This window comes from Onychostoma macrolepis, chromosome 24, assembly GCF_012432095.1.
Source record: "Onychostoma macrolepis isolate SWU-2019 chromosome 24, ASM1243209v1, whole genome shotgun sequence".
NCBI classification, from domain to species: Eukaryota; Metazoa; Chordata; class Actinopteri; order Cypriniformes; family Cyprinidae; genus Onychostoma; species Onychostoma macrolepis.
In genome coordinates this window covers 12,901,277-12,919,887 of record NC_081178.1, presented here as the reverse complement: position 1 = coordinate 12,919,887, position 18,611 = coordinate 12,901,277, and the positions used below count along the sequence as shown (strand labels likewise).

Here is an 18,611-nt window from a genome sequence, read left to right as displayed (position 1 = left end):
TTTCAGCCTCATATTTAGTTTTTTTGGGTTGCTGATTTCTTGGTTCCAGGATTTTCCATCTTTTCAGTCTCTCGTTGGATGTTTCGTTTTGGTTTGAACCTCATTGCACAGATTTTCAGTCTGTCTGCACACTCTTTATTTATGATGTATTGGTTTTGGGTGTCCGTTTGGAGGACATTCATTGCCTTGATCTGCATTCACACTGCTTTACTGCTTCAGAATAGAGCTTTTCTATTGGTCTAAGGCTTAAAAAAGCACTGCAGTGGTGTGTGGGGCACTAATTCAAGACCCCTCGGCACAAGTAGGCCGGGAATAACTGCATGTTTTAGACTCATTCCAAAGCAAATGCTTTTCTGCGCAGCAATCATCAACCCTTACTGATTTCTCTCACTTCCCCCTCTCCCGTTTCCCAGAACACAGCCAGCCTGGGACGTCCACAAAGGTTAAGCTGCCCAATTTCACAGAGGACATCGACTGGCAAGGACTGGCAGATTTGTACAGCGTGAACGAGAGTCTGTACGAACACAGACGCAACTACAGTCCCGACCTGGATGACTGGACGAACTTTTGGAAGGATGTAGATAGTATGTTTGCACTGCTGAGAAATTTAAAGACACTCAACCAAACCGATAAGCTTGACCCCCTGGCTGAGCTGGGCTCCGGGGTCCCGGAGGAGGCCAGCGGTGCTGGATTCCCAATCCGAGAGGAACGGCCCCCGATTCCTGTCACCGAAGGTCCCTCGAGAGGTCCGACTCCCAAAACTCTTCAAAAGAGTCATTTAAAGTCTCTTAATGAACTCCCAGAAGGCCGCCCAACTAAACCAAGCATGCTTCCCGGGGGAGACACCCGGGTTCAACAGCTGGTAAACGAGTTGGACAATGACGGAATGACGTTTAGTGGCAACGGCGTCACTGAACTGGAGACCCGCCATGACTTTCTGTTGCGCAGCTCTAAAATTCTGGATCTCCACCTGCAGGAAGAGGAGGAGGACATTTTTCAGGCCCAGGGTTACCTTCCCCTCTCGTCGCAGCCAGCAAGACCCCCAGAGCCCGCTGGGGAAACTCCTCCAGCCCGGAGTGACACCCTACAGGAGAAGTGGAATGGAAGTGTCAAACCTTTTACCCACAAGCCCAGGGACATTCAGGACTCGGAGGGTAGCGCCTCGGGACCATCCCCTTTGAGAAAGGACTGCTGCCATGCACTGTGAAGCCAGCCAACTCAGAGACACTAACCCCATGGAGCATGGACTGCTCTCCTGTATAATCCAATGAATTATTTTATTTTTTACCGGTGTTTCCATTTATTAGAAATCAGTGTTATGTATTTTGTAAAAAAAAATATATATATATATATATATAAAATGTAGAGGTAAAGTATCGGATGCATCTTAAATGTTGGGTTTGGTTTTAAATCTCAAGTGGGAAAACACCATCAAAGTAAGGTTTTAATATATTTTAATTAAGAAACAGGTTAAAATGGTGAAACCGTCACATTGCATATTTTACAAGGTGGCTAATTCGTATGAATTCGTATGACCTCACTCATACAAATTCATAAGATTTTTGCTAAATTGTGCGTATTTTACGAGTTGTACGAATGACCTACACCTAACCCCTCCCCTAAACCTACCTGTCACTGGGGTCTAGACAAATCATACAAAATCGTACGAGTGAGGTTGTACGAATTGGTTGAATTAGCCCCCTCGTAAAATACGTACAATTTGGTCATGACATAGCGTTGATTAACCACATGCAGATTGTTTCCCCAGATATTTGATGCACTTTCTTCATGCTTCTCGACTTCTGCAGTCTCTTTAGACGTAAACGACTCCATGTTGACACCCAACACAAGTTATTATTTGCTGAATTCGCTTTCGTTAATGAATATCGTTGGTGTTTTCTTTTGATGTTTACTTCAGCTTGTTAGGTCCGGTTCACTGTTTACACTTTAAAACACTGCTTGAACATGTTTTATACACTTGGATTGTTGGTTTAATGGTTTGACTCGTTGGCGAAATAGTTCTCTCACAAATGTTGTGTAGTTCAGCTGCATTCAGTCCATAAAATGTAAGAAGGGCATTCACCATAAGTGCTTTAACATTTTCACTAACCTACAAAAAGTAATTACTTTAAAATAGCTTGTTTCATTTGTGAAGAATGTGAGATGGGCATTTATTCAGAGATTTCTGACCATTTTCGTCCTGTCTTTTAGAATTGCAATGTCTAAATTCCTTTTTGAAGTAAAAATTGTTTGAATATGAGATGACCTGCCAAATTTGCAAATATTACATTACTTTTTAACCAGTGGTGTTGAAACAATTCTGGCTTCTGGAAAGCCAAGAAGCTGTTTTGAAATAAAAATCTGCCAAACATTTGTTTCACCTACCTTGTGCCTCTAACCTTTCTTTAATAGATTGGGTTTTTACAATTTAATGAAATTTACATTTTGAAAAAATGTGACACTGATGTTACGCTGCAAATGAAAGTTGTAGAGCTTTTTATAATGTACTGCAAAGTAAAGAGTTTTACAGTTAATGTTCTTATCTAGTGTCATTTGGATGTAGAAAATGCAAGTCTGCCTTCCAGGATCCGAAAATAAGCAAATTGAGTAAAAGTTATGAACATATGATGAAAACACACTTTATTTCTATGTTCTTTCGTATGTATCATACTTATGGACTTTTTGTGATTTAGTTTTATCCTTTCTTGCCATAAAAGTTGTTTTCTATATCTCCACATGCTCTTTATTGTAGGCCATGTCCTGGGCTGAGTGCTTTGAATAACAGTCAAGCTATTAGTAACATTCTGCCAAGAAGTCCTGAGCAGGCTGTCTTGGCATGACTCTACCAATGCCATTCATTTTTCTTCATGTTTGCTCTATAAATATATGCACTCCAAGAAGGCTGCAGAAACCAGTTTTATTTACTTAAGAAAGATTGGTACTGTGCATGGTCAGGTTTGGAAACAATACAATTTAAGTTACAGTAGCAGTGGTTTAATTGATTGATTTTAATATAGTGTATAAATTTAGACTTAATTAAATAGTTGTACAGAGGATCCAGTCACTTGGCCATAATTGTGGGTGCTTGATAAGAGTTTAAACTAAACCTCAACGTTGCATGCAAATAATGTTTTCAGACATTACGGTTTTCAATACTAGGCATTAGGCTTAAGATTATAACGAGATATGTTTTTCGTTTATTACCAACAATGTTATTAGTGTTTTTTCTATAATTCTACTGTAGTAATAGTAGTCTACCACTAGAGGTTAGTTTGTTTAAACCTGTTGACTTCTCACACACAAAAAAAATAAAATAAAAAATATATATAACATCTTAATGTTATAAAAATACCATTATTTAAATGCTATTTATTAAAATAAACACAATCCACATTAAAATGTTCTTGATCATATAAAATAGAAGTCTATAATGAAGAATTATAATGAAATGTTGATTGACAGCTATGGTTGCTACATATTTGCAGTGATATAAAAAATTAGATGTAATAGACGCATATGACCACCAGGTGGTATTACTGTACTCATTTCCCTGGTGAATGTTTGAGTACAATTTAAGAGGGATGTGGGAAAGTAATTAGGGGTGTCCTCACTGAAGGAGACAAGACTGAGACATGACTCAAAGCAAAAACTTCCAGCAGTCATGGAATAACTGTTCAACAGTGATGCGAGATGCTATTTTTGTACCTGTAGCTATTTGATTTGAAGATAATGAACATGCTTCTCGCAGAATTTCATTGGAAACTTCATCAGCTGGACAAACACTGCCAAATACACATTCTAAGACTTATTCATGGAGTAGGGTGCTGACTAACACAAAAAAAAAAAAAAAAGAGTGACACTGCCCAAAGTCATGGGTCAAAGGTCAGTTGGACACCTGGGTGAAGGTGACCCCTGAGGAAGACCATAAAGATCGGGTTTGCCTTTATTATTACACCTTTGTCTTGAGTGTTTTAGTGGCTACATTCACATAATATATGGTAAAAAATTGGAATGAATAAACATTTTAATTGACCAAAAGTGACAGTTGCAACAAGTGGACACAAGTTGTTGTCATGTTTTAAAGTTAATTTAAAATTATATAATAAATTAAATACATTTAGGTTTACTTTTTGTTGTTTTGTTAGTTATTTAGTTATTTTTGTAATTATTTGACACACTTTGATGACTATGATATACTATTCAATGGCAACTTCCATTGTGACAGATATTGGGGCATGTTGTCACAGAGTGAACTGCACTTTTTTCATCTATCTGATCATGAATTATGTTTTTTTTTTTTTTTTTTTTTAGGTCAAGAAATATTGCTAAGTATGTTTTAATAACAAAGGTAAAACATGCTTAACAAAGGGAAATAGGCATACATTTCCCAGCATGCACTTGAGGGCTCCGTCAGCCCCTTCATCAAATCCGCAATCTCATTCACTCACTGTCCGTGTCGAGGACAACAACTCACTACCTCTGCCCGTGTAAGTACACTACTCTTCATTCAATTCACTCTTCATTCAGTTCGTTATTATTATTATGTCTCGTTATTTTAATTAGAGCTGTAAACGATGTTCTGTGAATGAATTCAAAGAAAGGATCAGTATTTGGACTGACAGTATATTGTACTATATTTACACATGTATAAAGTCGTGACTTCGTAAACGTTAGGTGGGGAATTAGTTGTGTTAGATAAACAAGTAATTCGAGCAGGTTGACACGGTTTTTAATTTTTCTCACAGTGTTTTATCAGTGGTCCGTCGCACGTTTACTGTTATTCTTTGTCTTGCTCGAGCACTAATCTACCAGACAACAGCTCGACTAAACAAAACAAACGACAGGATCTGTACGCTTTTTGTATTGCTTCTTGGACAGTTAGTAGACTAAAATTAATACTAGTTTGCCTTTATTTCCATTGTCTTTAGGATTCTGAATCCCTGAACTACAAATAATCATTTCAGCACCATGACCAGAGATCATTTCATTCTATGTGTATTCAGATGACACGAATTGAACTTTTCGCTGCTATACTGATGAGGCGAAACTGTAGATAGATATAACAGGTGAACTATTATATAATATATCAAATGTGTATGATATGACCACATTATGACGACTTATGATGAGGAATAAGAAAAATAGCTGTTGGACAGCTATACAGAGGGATCATGTTTAATCTGTTTATTGAGTGTCTAATATGTAGAATAACTCCTGTAAACTTTAAATTTAATTTATAATCTTAGTTCTACTTGCATTGACTCTAAGAAGCCAAAATGACTTCATCATATAATGATGAGACCAGGAGTGATATATCAGAATCCCTGGAAGTCTGTGACTTCGAGGGACAATATGGAGATCCAGGTGGTTACTACAAATCCAAAAGCCTGCCCGTTCTTAACGGAGACTGTTCTTCCGTTAATGAGTCGTTGGAACCGAGGCTGGTCAGTACGACGCAGACTTTAGTAAATACCGACCAGCGCTTGCCTTTCAATGAGCTGCAACAGAAAGGAGACTCAAGTGAACTGGATTCACCCACCAGGACAGATTTCTCCCCTTCCATGTCCAGTATGGTGGGTCTTAGCAGCTCTATGAGAACTGAATCCAACCGAGCAGGTGGCAAAAAAATAGGCTTTTCATTGGCAAGATTCATCCGCTTTCCTGTGAGGAAGTACATGAGGGTGATTCTGTCAGACTCTAGGTGTTTTCTGTTCTGTATGTGTTACCTGACGTTCATCCAGTCTTTGATGGTCTCAGGCTACCTTAGCAGTGTCATCACCACTATAGAGAAGAGATACAGCCTTAGAAGTTCAGAATCAGGACTGTTGGTTAGCTGCTTTGACATTGGAAGTCTTCTGGTGGTGGTCTTCATCAGTTATTTCGGGGGTAGAGGCCAGAGGCCACGCTGGTTGGCAGTAGGAGGGGTGTTCATCGCTGTGGGAGCAGCTCTGTTCTCCCTTCCGCATTTCATCTCTCCACCCTATCAAATCCAAGAGGTCAATTCATCCACGGGGAACAAAGGCCTGTGCTCGAATGGGAATGGGAGCAGAAGGGACGCTCTGGATGTGTCGTCCTGTCCAAGGGACCAAGAGGGCAACGATCACTCCATCTATGTTGCCCTGTTCATCTGTGCCCAGGTCCTGGTGGGCATGGGATCCACTCCTATCTACACACTGGGACCAACGTACCTGGATGATAACGTGAAGAAGGAGAACGCTTCTCTCTACCTTGGTAAGAAACTTCTTTGTAGTTTTGTGTCATTACCTACTTAGTCTTGTGCTTCTGTTTTTACTTTTGTTGATTAAAGTATGACCTTTAATTTCTAATATCATGGTTAACAGTGTCATCATTTTTTAAAATATATTTTTAAAATATTTATTTTATATTAATTATTATTTTCTATATTTATAAAATTTAATAAATATATATGAAAAATATAATAAATATATGAAAAATTATATATAACATATATAATTATTATAAATATTGTTTATAAATATCTACACAAAATACACACTAGATATATATTTTTAATTTTATTTTTAAAAATGTTTTTAATTAATATATAAATATAGTTTTAGTTATAGTTAGTCATATATAAATAATATATAAATTAATAAATACATAATATATACACATTAGTGTATATAGTTTATAAATATGAAACATACACACTTGTTTTTTAATTAATTAATACGTACAGAACACAATATACACACACATTTTTATATTATATATTGTAGATTTTAAATAAATGTATAATAATATATATTTTATATTTTCTTATATTTATTTAAAATAATTTTAATATATAAATATATTTTTAGTTATATAATTAGTAATAAATAATTTATAAATGATTAAATACATAATATATACACATTAGTATCTAAAGTTTATAAATATTAAACATACACACTACTTTTTATTTTTTAATTAATTTATTTAATACATACAGACTACAATATACACACAAATTTTTATATTATATATTGTATATTTTAAATAAATTTATAAAAATTATAAATATAGTAATATAATTTTTATATTAATGTTTTGAATTATAAATGTTAATCCTGGAGCAGCACCAGAGGTCATTGCAAGTTGAGGGGGTATAATACATGATCACATGACCCTTGTTCTTTCCTCTGTCATATACCTTTATCCTTAATCTTTTCCAAATCCCATTCCTTCTGCCCTGTTATTGAGCATGCTGATGAATTTGTATGAAGCCTCTTTGGGTGCACTTGTATTTAAAGAGACTTTTGTTGAAGAAACCATTCCATACTTGAAAGAAGGTTTGCATCAGTGTTAAATAATCTTGGTTTTAATTAGCATCATGCTATTATCAACATGTTAAGTCATAACCATGGTAACTATGAAGCATGCTGGGAGCGTGCATTGCAACAGGTTTTGACAAAACAAAGCTGCTTTGGTTGAATGATTGATTGGGACAGACCAGTTATCTAGAATTTTGTAGGAAGACCCCTTTATCTACAGCTTGGTGAGTAAGTGGGCCAGTGAGGGACCCTCTGTCTGGGACAACACCCGTCTGACTGTAACCCCCAACTGTACACACTCCCAGACAGCATCTTTTAAAGAAGCACAGCACTGAACCAGAAACAGGGAGGGGTCTTTGTGATGGGTGATAATGCTTCAGTGAACATGCACACGCAGTCTTTGGAATAAAGAGCCCCATTATAAAGTACATATGCTGCAGCCTTAAAGTCAATGTATTGATCACCGCTTACACCTAAAGCCAGTTCAGTGAGCATGATATGCCTGAGAGCAAGAGACACAAAACAACTGGCTTCTCTACATTCTGAAAGCCTGAGGTTTTACTTCTCCTTTGAAACTTCATGGCTAGGAAAACATTTTTTGTTATGTTGATATCAAATGGAATATAAACCTTAAAGAGCTTTTTTCTTGTACTGTAGTTCCTTTCCTTATCTTGTATGAAGCATTAAATGGGTTGATTAAGATGATAATAATGCAGTTGTTTTTAAATGTTTCAATGCTATGATTGCATTACCTTGTGCTTTTCATTCTGTATGATATTTTAGATTAAGAAAAATAACTAAATATTTCTAAAAAGTCTTGATTCACAGACTTCAACTAACATGCAGCTAAAAATAATATGAATCATAAAATGAACAATTTATTTTGTCAAAATTTTGCCTACTTTCTTTTTGGCATCTCCCTGTTCCAATTATTTCAAACCCCATCACAATTTGTGTAAAGCACTTGGGGCAAGAAAAGACAAATTGAAATCTCCCATACGTTGAGAGGAAGTAGAGTGGAATGTTTGCTTCGTCCTCAGCACTTGTTTGAGCTGTGCACGCATTCTGTTAGCGTTGCTTAGGGCCGTTATATTTCCCTCTGTGCTCTTCACCGGTGGTTCAGACAGAGTTTGTCATTCCAAAACATGCTTATTCTCTTTTCTCTGCATCCTTTCGTTTGCTTTTTTGTTTTTTACTATGGTGTTAGAGTTAGTTGTGTGCAACAGACAGGGAGTCTGAATTATGAAAACATTTACATACCCCAAAATCCCTCAGGCAGATTCATTTTAATGAGCTGATGTAATCCAAAGTCCATTGTCCACTGTTTCTTCTTTCTGACACACTTTCGCATACTAAAACTGACCCCTTTTCAGTTATCAGTGACACTTGTATGAAGAATGACTGAGAATAGCATCTCAAACCTCTTTACTTAAAGGCTTAAAGGGGTCATATGAAGTTGCTTAAAAGAAAATTTTGTGTATTTGGTGTAATGCGGTTTAAGGTTCAAAAAACACATTATTTTCCACATACTGTACATTATTGTTGCTCCTCTAAGCCCCGCTTTTCTGAAACGCGCGGATTTTTACAAAGCTCATCGTTCTGAGAAGCAAGGCGTGCTCTTATTGGCCAGCTATCCAGTGCATTGTGATTGGCCAAATACCTCAAGTGTGAGACGGAAATGTTATGCCTCTTACTGTATTGTGATGCCGTGTCCCGACGCGACAACATAAAAACAATAAAACCCATTACAAACAAGGCATTTGTTGCATCCAGTGGGGACATAATTACTGATTATAATGACTTGTGATTGGAGAAATGACAAACAACAAGCACTAACGTTACTCTACACTGCTCAAAACTCGCGTTTGAATAGTCAGTGGCAAATAATATGAAAACATACTTGCAGGCTGTGAGTCAGAAGCGCCAGACTGTCCTTGCAAAGTTGGAATTCCCCCACTTTATAGAAGCAGTCTTTGAGCACAGCTGGCAGGCTACTCCCAGGTTCAGGAAATAGTCCTCCGTAAAATGCGATGCACACACTCGAATATTTGGGTTGAACTGTTCTGGAACAGTGTTGTAAATACAGCTTAACCACTGATTTTTAGTTGTGTCCTCTTTTGGAAGCCCAAACAAAGTAGTTTCGCTTTCACAACGAAACACAGCGTCTCCAGGACATGGCGCCGCTGGCAGCAACAATACTACAGCGAGAATAAAAGTCCCGCCCTCTTTCTTTGCGTTTACGTTTGGGTGGTGTTTTGCAAATCTCCCCACACCGTGACATAGACATGTGGGGGCGTGTTTGAATGAGCCGTTTTAGGAGGGTGTGGTTGAGTCTTAACTTTTATAAAGAATATCTCTTTAGTTTTGAGACTTTAGTCTTTGCAGCTTCAGGGATCTTATCTATGCACAAACAGCTTGTAACACTCCAAAGAGAAAGGAAAACTTGAAATCGCATCATATGACCCCTTTAAACATAAAAAATTAAATAAAAATGGCTGATGCAGATAATTTAAAATTTAAAAATGGCCTAAAAAGATCCCTTAAAAACACCAAAGTCGATATATAAGGAAGCTCATTTCCACCACTGAATAAAAAATAATAAAAAAGGTGATTGTGACTTTTTCTTACAATTCTGAATTTTTTCTCGCAATTTTCTCACAGCTGCATGATATAAACTCACAGTTGCGAATTATAAAGTCAGAATTGCGAGATATAAATTGGAAATTCTGACTTTTTTTTTCTCAGAATTGTGTGATATAAACTCACAATTGTGAGATATTAAGTCAGAATTGTGGGATTTAAACTCGCAATTCTGATTTTTTTTCTCAGAATTGTGAGATAACTCGCAATTGCAAGTTAAACAGTCCACTTCTGAGGGGAAAAAAAGACTGATATTTTCTCAGAATTACGAGTTTATATCTGCACTGTAAAAAGTGATAAGTTGACTTGAAGTTGAAACCCGTTGCCTTAAAATTTTTAAATAAATGATAATTAAAAAAAATAAGTTTTAGTGAATTGTCAAGTTCACTTAACTTTTTAAAAAATTATTATTTAATTAATAATTTTAAGGCAACGGGTTTTTTTAAGTTAAGTCAACTTATCACTTTTTTTAAGTTAAGTCAACTTATCACTTTTTACAATGTGACTTGTTATAAAGTCAGAATTTCGAGAAATAAACTCACAATTGTGAGTTATGAAGTCAGAATTTCGAGATATAAACTCTCAGTTGTGTTTTTTTCTCTCAGAAATGTAAGTTTATATCGCAGTTCTGACTATATATTTTGCAATTCTGACTTTATAACTCGCAATTGTGAGTTTATATCCCGCAATTCTGACTGTATCTCAAACAATTACCTTCTTCTTTTTTTTATTCAGTGGCGGAAATGGGCTTCCATAGATATATAACGATCAACCGCTAAGAAGAACATAAGCAATTTGTCACAGAGCCAACAATGTCAAAAGTAGCCTATACGAATAGGAAGGAAGGAAGGAAGGAATGAAGCATTTATATAGTTGAATAGTTGACACTCTAAAAAATATTACTATTAAAAATACAATTTAAATAGTATACATAGTAAACATATCCATATTAGTTTACTTGCATTGAAAAGAAGCATTTTTTAAGAAAATTGTGGCCATTCTTTTTAAAATAATTGAAGTGAATTGGGACTGGGGCATGTGCATGCATGCATAAATAAATAAATAAATAAAGTGCATTGAAAAAAATGGTGTTGAAAAACTTTACACTCACAAATTGCTAGTAAATTTCACAATTAATTACAAAGTAATTGAAAATGCATTGAAGTAAATGTTAAATTTTGTAGAAAGAATGGAGCAGTATTTTCTTGTAAAATGTACTCCAGCTAATCTTTATTTTATTTACAACTTCAAAAAGAGTGTAGTTAATATGACTATTATATACATTCTATGTCAAAGTAATCTTTTCCAGAATATTCATATATATATATATATTTATTTTATTTTTTTTAATTTTTTTTTTTTTAATTATAAATATTAGATTTTTCTCTCCAAATAAGAAATAATGCATACAGGTTTGGAATGACATGAAGCTGCATAAATAATGACAGAATTGAAATCTTATGGTTGAACTATCCCTTTAAAGATCTTGTTCTTCATTTGAACAATGGACACGACTTTGGCCCCCAATTGGCAGCGTGCAATTTCCTCTTAGGTGGCAATTCATTAAAGTGGGGGACCAGGTGTTTCTATGGCTGATTTACAGGCCAATGATTTTCTTAGCATGGTGCTTGTGGCTTATAGACTGCAGTCAACCGAGGGGGTCAGTTTTGATTGGATTGTTTCTGTGTGCTTGAGGGTGTCTCTATTGTAGTTTGTTGCCAAATGCAGGATGAAGTAATAATACTTCAGTAGCAGCTCTGTTACTTTAAGCTCTGACACTGTAATAACTAAGTGCAGCTTTATTTCTTTTTTGGCTGTTGCTCGTTTTGTCAGAGATAGTTGATCATAATGCACTGACGGCTCCCTGGTGGATGAGCAGTTTTATTTGCGGTAGTAATTGAGGAATACTGCGAGATGGATGGAGGCTGTGTTAAATTGGTGTGCACAATATCAGGACGCCCTGTGTAAACACACCTACTCTGTCAGCCTGCTTCTGTTAAATTTAGAAGGGGTAACAGCTGCTGTTTTTTGTGTGTGTGTGCGTATGTGAGAAGGAGAGAGACTTTGACTTTAATGGGTGTTTCTTCAACACTTTTGGCCCGGTGGGTTTTTAGGAAATAATTGTTGTTAAACATACTTTTCATACTCTCACTATTTTAATTTGTAAACCAACACTGTTCAATGGTCTATACATCACTAAACATTTTGGTTTCCTGAAAGTAATAAAAAATTCCCACCATTTTACACCAATATGTCCAATATTTGTAAAAGATGATAATTTTCCCTCTCTGTCAAAAACACTCAGCTTTAAGGAGCGTTACCTCTTGCAGAAACCAAAGTAAATGCCCACTGCTGTGATTGGCTAACTTCATTGCACCGTATCCACAGCCTCCTTTAAAGCATATTGTGTGTTTTGATACTCGAGATGACAAGTGCTGTTATAGAGCCATTAGTGGTGCAATGGATCACAAAACTCACGGTTCGGATCATACTACAGATTTTGAGTCACGGATCGGATCATTTTTCGGATCAGCAAAAAAAAAAAAAAAAGTTTGCTTTTCAGTTATTACTAAAAGCCAACACAGTCTCATCCCAACTCTTCACATATTGACGCTTGGTCAGGACCCTTTGGCGTCATTTTTCGACGTGCAGGGTCCTCCGTTGCTTTAAATAAGAAACCCTTAGCGTCAATATGCCGACGCAAAAGGCTTATCGTCATGATTAAATTATATATTGGGCAATAATATTGCTATTATTGCATATATGTTGGGGTTTTATTTACATTACACTATGTACACATTTATGAGCACGTAACCCAACTCCTGCCCCTAAACCTACCATTTGTCAATAAAGCACAAGATACAACAGGCAGATGCAACTACCGTCATATTTTTTTTTTTTTTTTTTATAATATTCCAAGTCTTTCGAGGCAAAACGATTTATTTGTGAAAGGAATAGACGAGATCGCCGTCTCCGTCCGCCCTAAAGCTCTTAATGTGTGCTGTCTCTGTGTGCTGTCTGAGTGTAACTACAAAGAAATGACAAATAACACACTGAATAACATTTTTTTTTTTTTTAAGTAGAAAGACTGAAATTTGTTTTTTTATTCACAACTTTGTAAAATCATGTTGTATTGTGTAGCAAAAATTAATGATGTGTGTTATCTTCATTTAAGAAAGAAATTAAAAAGTAGAAATCTTTCTGGTATGTGAAACGCCGGAAGCTGAAGAAAAACCCTTAGTTTTCATTGCAGTTTTCCCTCTTTGTGTGCTCAACGTTTCCAACAACACACACTGAGCTAAACGCATCTGTCCTCTCTTGCTCCTGAGTTTAATATTTTCCTCCACACGCTCCATCCATTATGTGCGATCATGTTCCCAGGGCTGTGCTTTTGCTGTTGTGTGGCCTTACAGAACATTGGCACCCATGTCACGCCACTGGCTTACAGAAGCCGCCCCCCACCCCCACCCCCCATTTAAACAGGTCATCGACCTTGTATATGTGTCACGTCACCGGGAATGAACTGTATTATTAGAAAGTCTTCTGTTTCAGTATATACAAAATTGATTTTCTGCAGCAGTAGATGCTAATACCAGCTGTTTCCAAGTGAGTGAATTGCAGTGTTTGGTCTGGGATTGTTAAAGGTCACATGAAAATTGAATACCCAGTTTTTGTGTGTTCTGAAACAGTTGGCTTGTTTTGGGATGCATTTTATAGTAGTGCTGCTGCTCGCAAACTCCTAATAACCTAGTTTAAATATCTGGGCTATGTGAATAATGTAAGACTTTGTGTTCGTATCAATTGACTTTAATGACATAATGATTATACATTACCATTTTATATGGCTTGAACATTACAAATGGGGTCATTACACCTATGTGCCTGTGAGCAGGCAGATCGGCTCTGACAGATGTCACATAGATTTTGAAATGGGATCAGAGCACTTGTTATGCCGTTAATCGAAATTAGTGCCTGTCTGCAGGGGTTGCGAACAATGCATGTCAATCTGAGCAACTCAAATTAAACAGTCTTATTCTCCAAATTAACCCTAATTGCAGATCCGGGATTGTCACTAAGTGACAGCGGGTTGAGCTAAATTAATACAGATCACTTTATTCATTGCTTTTACCCTGGGAGAGTTACAGCCTTCTGCCTTTGAAATGAAAATTGGCTATTAAAAGTACAAGAGAACAGGATGAGGAGTTATTTCAGCTTGAGTCGTCTAATTTTCGTCTTTGCTTGTATTGGTAATGTCCCGGTAGTCTTTTGTTGATTTGCCTATATAGGAGTGTTTACCTCTAAGCATTTTGAGATTACGGCATTCTAGGTATTTGTCTTAAGCTTATCTAAAGATGAGCTAAGCAGTTACTTAACGTTTAAATAAGTGTTCATCGTTTGATTCTTGATGCTTGAGTGATTCTGAAAGGATGTTCTTTGATAGATGAGTTCCAAACCTGAATGACTGAGAAACATAAAAGGTAAAATTCTGAAGCCCATGTTGGATGTACTTTTCAAAGCAGTTACAATGAATGCAATTAATTTGAAGCTTCAAGAAGAACACAGAAACACAAAAATATATGAATAACATAAATATAATAATAATATGAAACCTCAATTTCAAGTCTTCTAAAGCCATCTGATTTTGCATTTCTGCATTTTCTTTTTTATTTAAGTTGTTATTCACCGATAATCATCTCCTCCAATAAATTTTTAACAACTGTGACTGATTCACTGATTCTGAATCAATCTGTTTTGGGAACAAATCATTCAGACCATATCAATAATTTACTGAAAAGATTGCTTCAGTTTTATTTTAGAATTATACTATTATTGAATTTATTCACATTTTCAATTATCTTTTATATTTTCAGTAGTGCTGTCAATCGATTAAAAAATGTAATCGCTTTAATCACAGTCATGGACTGTGATTTAATCATGATTAATCGCAAATTTAAAATACTAGGATTTTCCTGTAAATGTGTTGAAATAAAGAAATGCATGACAAACTAGTTTAAGGAAACAGAATCTTTCACACTTCCGCCAAGTATGAGACATAATCCTTGTTATACTTTTATCATTATTCTTTTGTTTTTATTCAGCCATTATCAGCCTTTAAACTGGCAATAAAACGTTTACCAAGCCACATCGCTTCAATCCCAGTATACATTTACCCAACTATTATCAAAAGTATTTCTAAATAAATACAACAAATCATTTCTTGCGACCTTACGTGAAGTATTATGACAAAATGGTTTATGAAGAAGAATTGGACCTGTTCTGCAGCTGCATTAGGGTTAATATTAGCATCATGCTACATAAGACAATTTATGAGATTAATAGTACAATTTTACTCAGAACTCACTTCAAACCACCATCGAGTGTTTGTAATAACTTCCTTTTGCGATCACATGTGGAATTTGATCGTTTACTGTTGTTAAAATATGCTATTTATAGCCTTTTATATCGCTGCACAAATTATCATTTCAGCTGTACACATTCACTCCAAGAAAATCACATACATACCATATCCTATCGTAATCGTGTGTTTATTATCTTATATAATCTATAGTGGCTGTTGTCATGTTTATTTCTGCTGTGTAAAAGCCTTAACATGTGCTCTGCTGAAACTCACGTTGTTTGATGTTACAACCGCCTCTCCGGTCTTAAGTGGCCAAGGATACATTCCAAGTATAATACACATTAGTAAAAGGATCTATTTAATTTTTATTTGTCTATATACACTTTGAGCGGCCATGGTACATTAAAAAAGTAGCCCAAAAACGCAACCCACGGCTCTGTAATTTTTTTCCCGCGACTGTATTTTCAAAATAGTTACCCTGGCAACACTGGTGCTGTACCCTCATCACACAATGATAGATAACCTTCCGCGCTGCAATGACGGCAAGAAGCTGGGGTCAAACCTTATCAAACGATTAATCTGTGTTGAAAAAATTATGATTTTTTGATTAATCGCATGCGTTAACGCGTTAACGTTGACACCCCTAATTTTCAGTTTTCAATTTAATTTTCGTTATGTGCTTTTTGTCATTTTTACATAGTTTGTTGTTTGTATATTTCTGTTTAGCTTTCATTTTTCAATTTTCATTTTTGTCATATTAGTACTTCAACTTATTTGCAAGATGTTTATTTATTCATTTGTTTAGTTAGTAATAACATGGATATGATTCAAAAGAATGATTCCTTTATGAGTCAGACATCACTACTTCTAATAAACTTAACTGAGAAGAGTTAAGATTAATGTTAACTTAACCTATGAATAATGACTTGAATTTCTGCCTGTTTCTCACGCAAAGCTGTTATCTGAAAACTCAGAAAAAAGTAAGTGCATTGTATTTTAAGTTTGAAAGCTTCAGTCCCTATTCAATGCAACCACATGGAAAAAAGTGACCAGCACAGTCTTTGAACCATTTTAGTCTGCATTCATTACATTCATACAGTTTCATATTTTGGGTAACCTCTTTAAGAAGTACATTTGCCCCTAGCTTTGTGTGTACTGTGGACATGTGAATATCTCCATTACAACACTGGTCTGAAAGACACCTATTGTCTTCGCTGACCCTGTTCTCAAAAGACATCTTGTTGCTGCTTGTTGAAACGGCACGATATGCGGTTGGAACCATATTAAACCTAAACGAGAGGAGAAAGAGGTTGTGCAAAACCACATGCCATGTCCATTTTTTCACAGAACCCTGTTGTTTTGCTATAAATACATGGTAAGGTGATGATTTGCAGCCTCTCGGTGCATTTGCCATGGCTTATATCCCTTAATCACTCTTTGGCCTGTCTGGGATTTTAGATGTGACTTTGTCTTATCTAATGACCTTCCCTCAGGATATAAGGCTCTCTGAACTGCAGAATGTTTGCCACGTCTCAGTCCCAGCCCAGAAGTTATGGAAAAAGACCTTCTCGTAAAATATGCCTGTGCTGGGACTCATAGGTTGAAATTCTAAATCCAAGTATTTGGTATTTAGAAACAATGTTAGAAATGTAGCATGAAAGGTCATTTGTCTATTCCATGTGTGCTGAGTCATATTTTCCGTGTGCCAGATTCCCGTGTAACAACACAAGCTTTTGACTGACTGGTCATAGTTATATATCTTGATTAGCCCAAATTCTCAATTCTTATGCTAATCTCATTTGGAAGACCTTGCCCCAGTTCAGAATGGTAGATGTAACATCTGCTGCTCAGTAGATCTGGATGCCTGGAGTATTGATTTATTATAGGGCTTGCTTAATGATCTTATGCATGGATGAATGTTCGTGGCTCTGACTGTCCGGACTCGACTCTATCCTCTACTGCTAAATTTATTTAATAAAATTGCTTATATGAGCATGTATTGTAAAATATATCTATATTACATTGAATGATAGCCCCAGATGCATTCACAGATGTCTGAGCTATAAGACCTGAATATCCACTGACCCCAACTACACCAACCTGTCACTGACTTTGAGATGGAAATGCTGCAGGTGTACATGTGTTCATTATTTGACACCAGACACACATAAAAGAGTGGGTACCCGTCTCACTGCCCCTTCCCCCATTGGTCCCTCATTGTCTGTGACCACTATGCAGATAAATACAGTGTGCACGAGCCAGTCGGCCCAGATGGCTCTTTTAGAAAGAATGTGCCGAGGGATCATCTGTCACTTACCCAGAATACTGGGTCATGGCAAAGGCATTTCTAAAGCTCGTGCAATCAGTGCAAAGCCAGTTTGTAATCCAGCGCGAGGAGGAAAACGCACTCTGATGGCCGGTGCATGTCTTCACTCCACCTACCTATGATTGTGACCCTGAGTTTAATAAAACAGTGAGGAAATGCTTGTCAGCATATTTGACTGTTATAGGGATGACCTAATGTATGGCACACATATGCTGTGCTTGCTGACGGAGGCAGCAATTTAAGGCATCAAAAGTTCCCAAACTTAAAAGTTAGGCAAACTAATTATGTTACCTCTTCAAATTGAATTATGTATTTATTTGTTTATTTGTTTTTCATTATTTTATTTTATGCTATTCTATTTTATGCTGTTCATTATATTTTATTGCATTTTATGCTATAATTCTGTTTTTTATCATAACATCTGTTTATTTTTCTTGTTTTGTAACTAATTTTTTATTAGTTTTATGATATTTAAAAGGCATATAAAAATAATAAAATGTAAAAATTTTATTTTTAACATTTCTTTAAATAATGCATTACAGAAATTTCTTCAATTATCCCATACCATTGTTTACAAGTCATAGTAACATCCAAAAGCCAGTACTGAGTTATGATCTTTTTTATTTTATTTTATATATTTTTTTATATTTAGATTTTATTTGTTGCAATATTATCTTATGCTGTTATTATTTTTAATTTTATTTTATACTGTTTATTATTTTTCATTTTATTGTATGTGGAAATTTTATACTATTGTTTATTTTTCATTTTGTGTTTTATGCTATAATATTGTTGTTTGTTTTTTTGTTTTTTTCATTCTATAAATGGGTTAGCAGCTGTTTCTTGTTCTGTCTTTACTTTCTAAATTTTAGTACCCTTTAGTTTTCTCTTATTTAATGGGCGAGTGACAGAGAAAGAGTGAGTGAAAGCAAGAGAAAGGAAAGGGGATGCAGAAAGAGCAAGATCCACTCTCAGAGTGGATAGGATTACAGATTTAGGAGGCCAG

General features: G+C 35.8%; 2 protein-coding genes across 9 annotated transcripts in view; both read left to right on the top strand.

Annotated features, from left to right (window-relative positions):
- sulf1 (sulfatase 1) overlaps positions 1-2,615 on the top strand; it is a 97,679-nt gene extending 95,064 nt beyond the window's left edge. For 4 of the 7 annotated variants that reach the window (XM_058765771.1, XM_058765770.1, XM_058765769.1 and 1 more), the window contains one exon: positions 414-2,615. In XM_058765771.1, coding sequence (XP_058621754.1) covers positions 414-1,207 — 794 coding nt within the window. In that variant the 3' untranslated portion in view covers positions 1,208-2,615. The remainder of the gene's footprint in view (positions 1-413) is intronic. The other 3 variants (XM_058765775.1, XM_058765773.1, XM_058765772.1) reach the window with 2 other exon arrangements.
- A 1,820-nt stretch (positions 2,616-4,435) lies between these two features.
- The window catches only part of LOC131533654 (solute carrier organic anion transporter family member 5A1), a 45,171-nt gene continuing 30,995 nt past the window's right edge, over positions 4,436-18,611 (top strand). The window contains exons 1-3 of one of the 2 annotated variants that reach the window (XM_058766027.1): positions 4,436-4,487; positions 4,929-5,066; positions 5,247-6,231. In XM_058766027.1, the coding sequence (XP_058622010.1) occupies positions 5,277-6,231 (955 nt within the window). In that variant the 5' untranslated portion in view covers positions 4,436-4,487; positions 4,929-5,066; positions 5,247-5,276. Of the gene's footprint in view, positions 4,488-4,928; positions 6,232-18,611 lie in introns of both variants that reach the window. The other variant, XM_058766025.1, reaches the window with a different exon arrangement.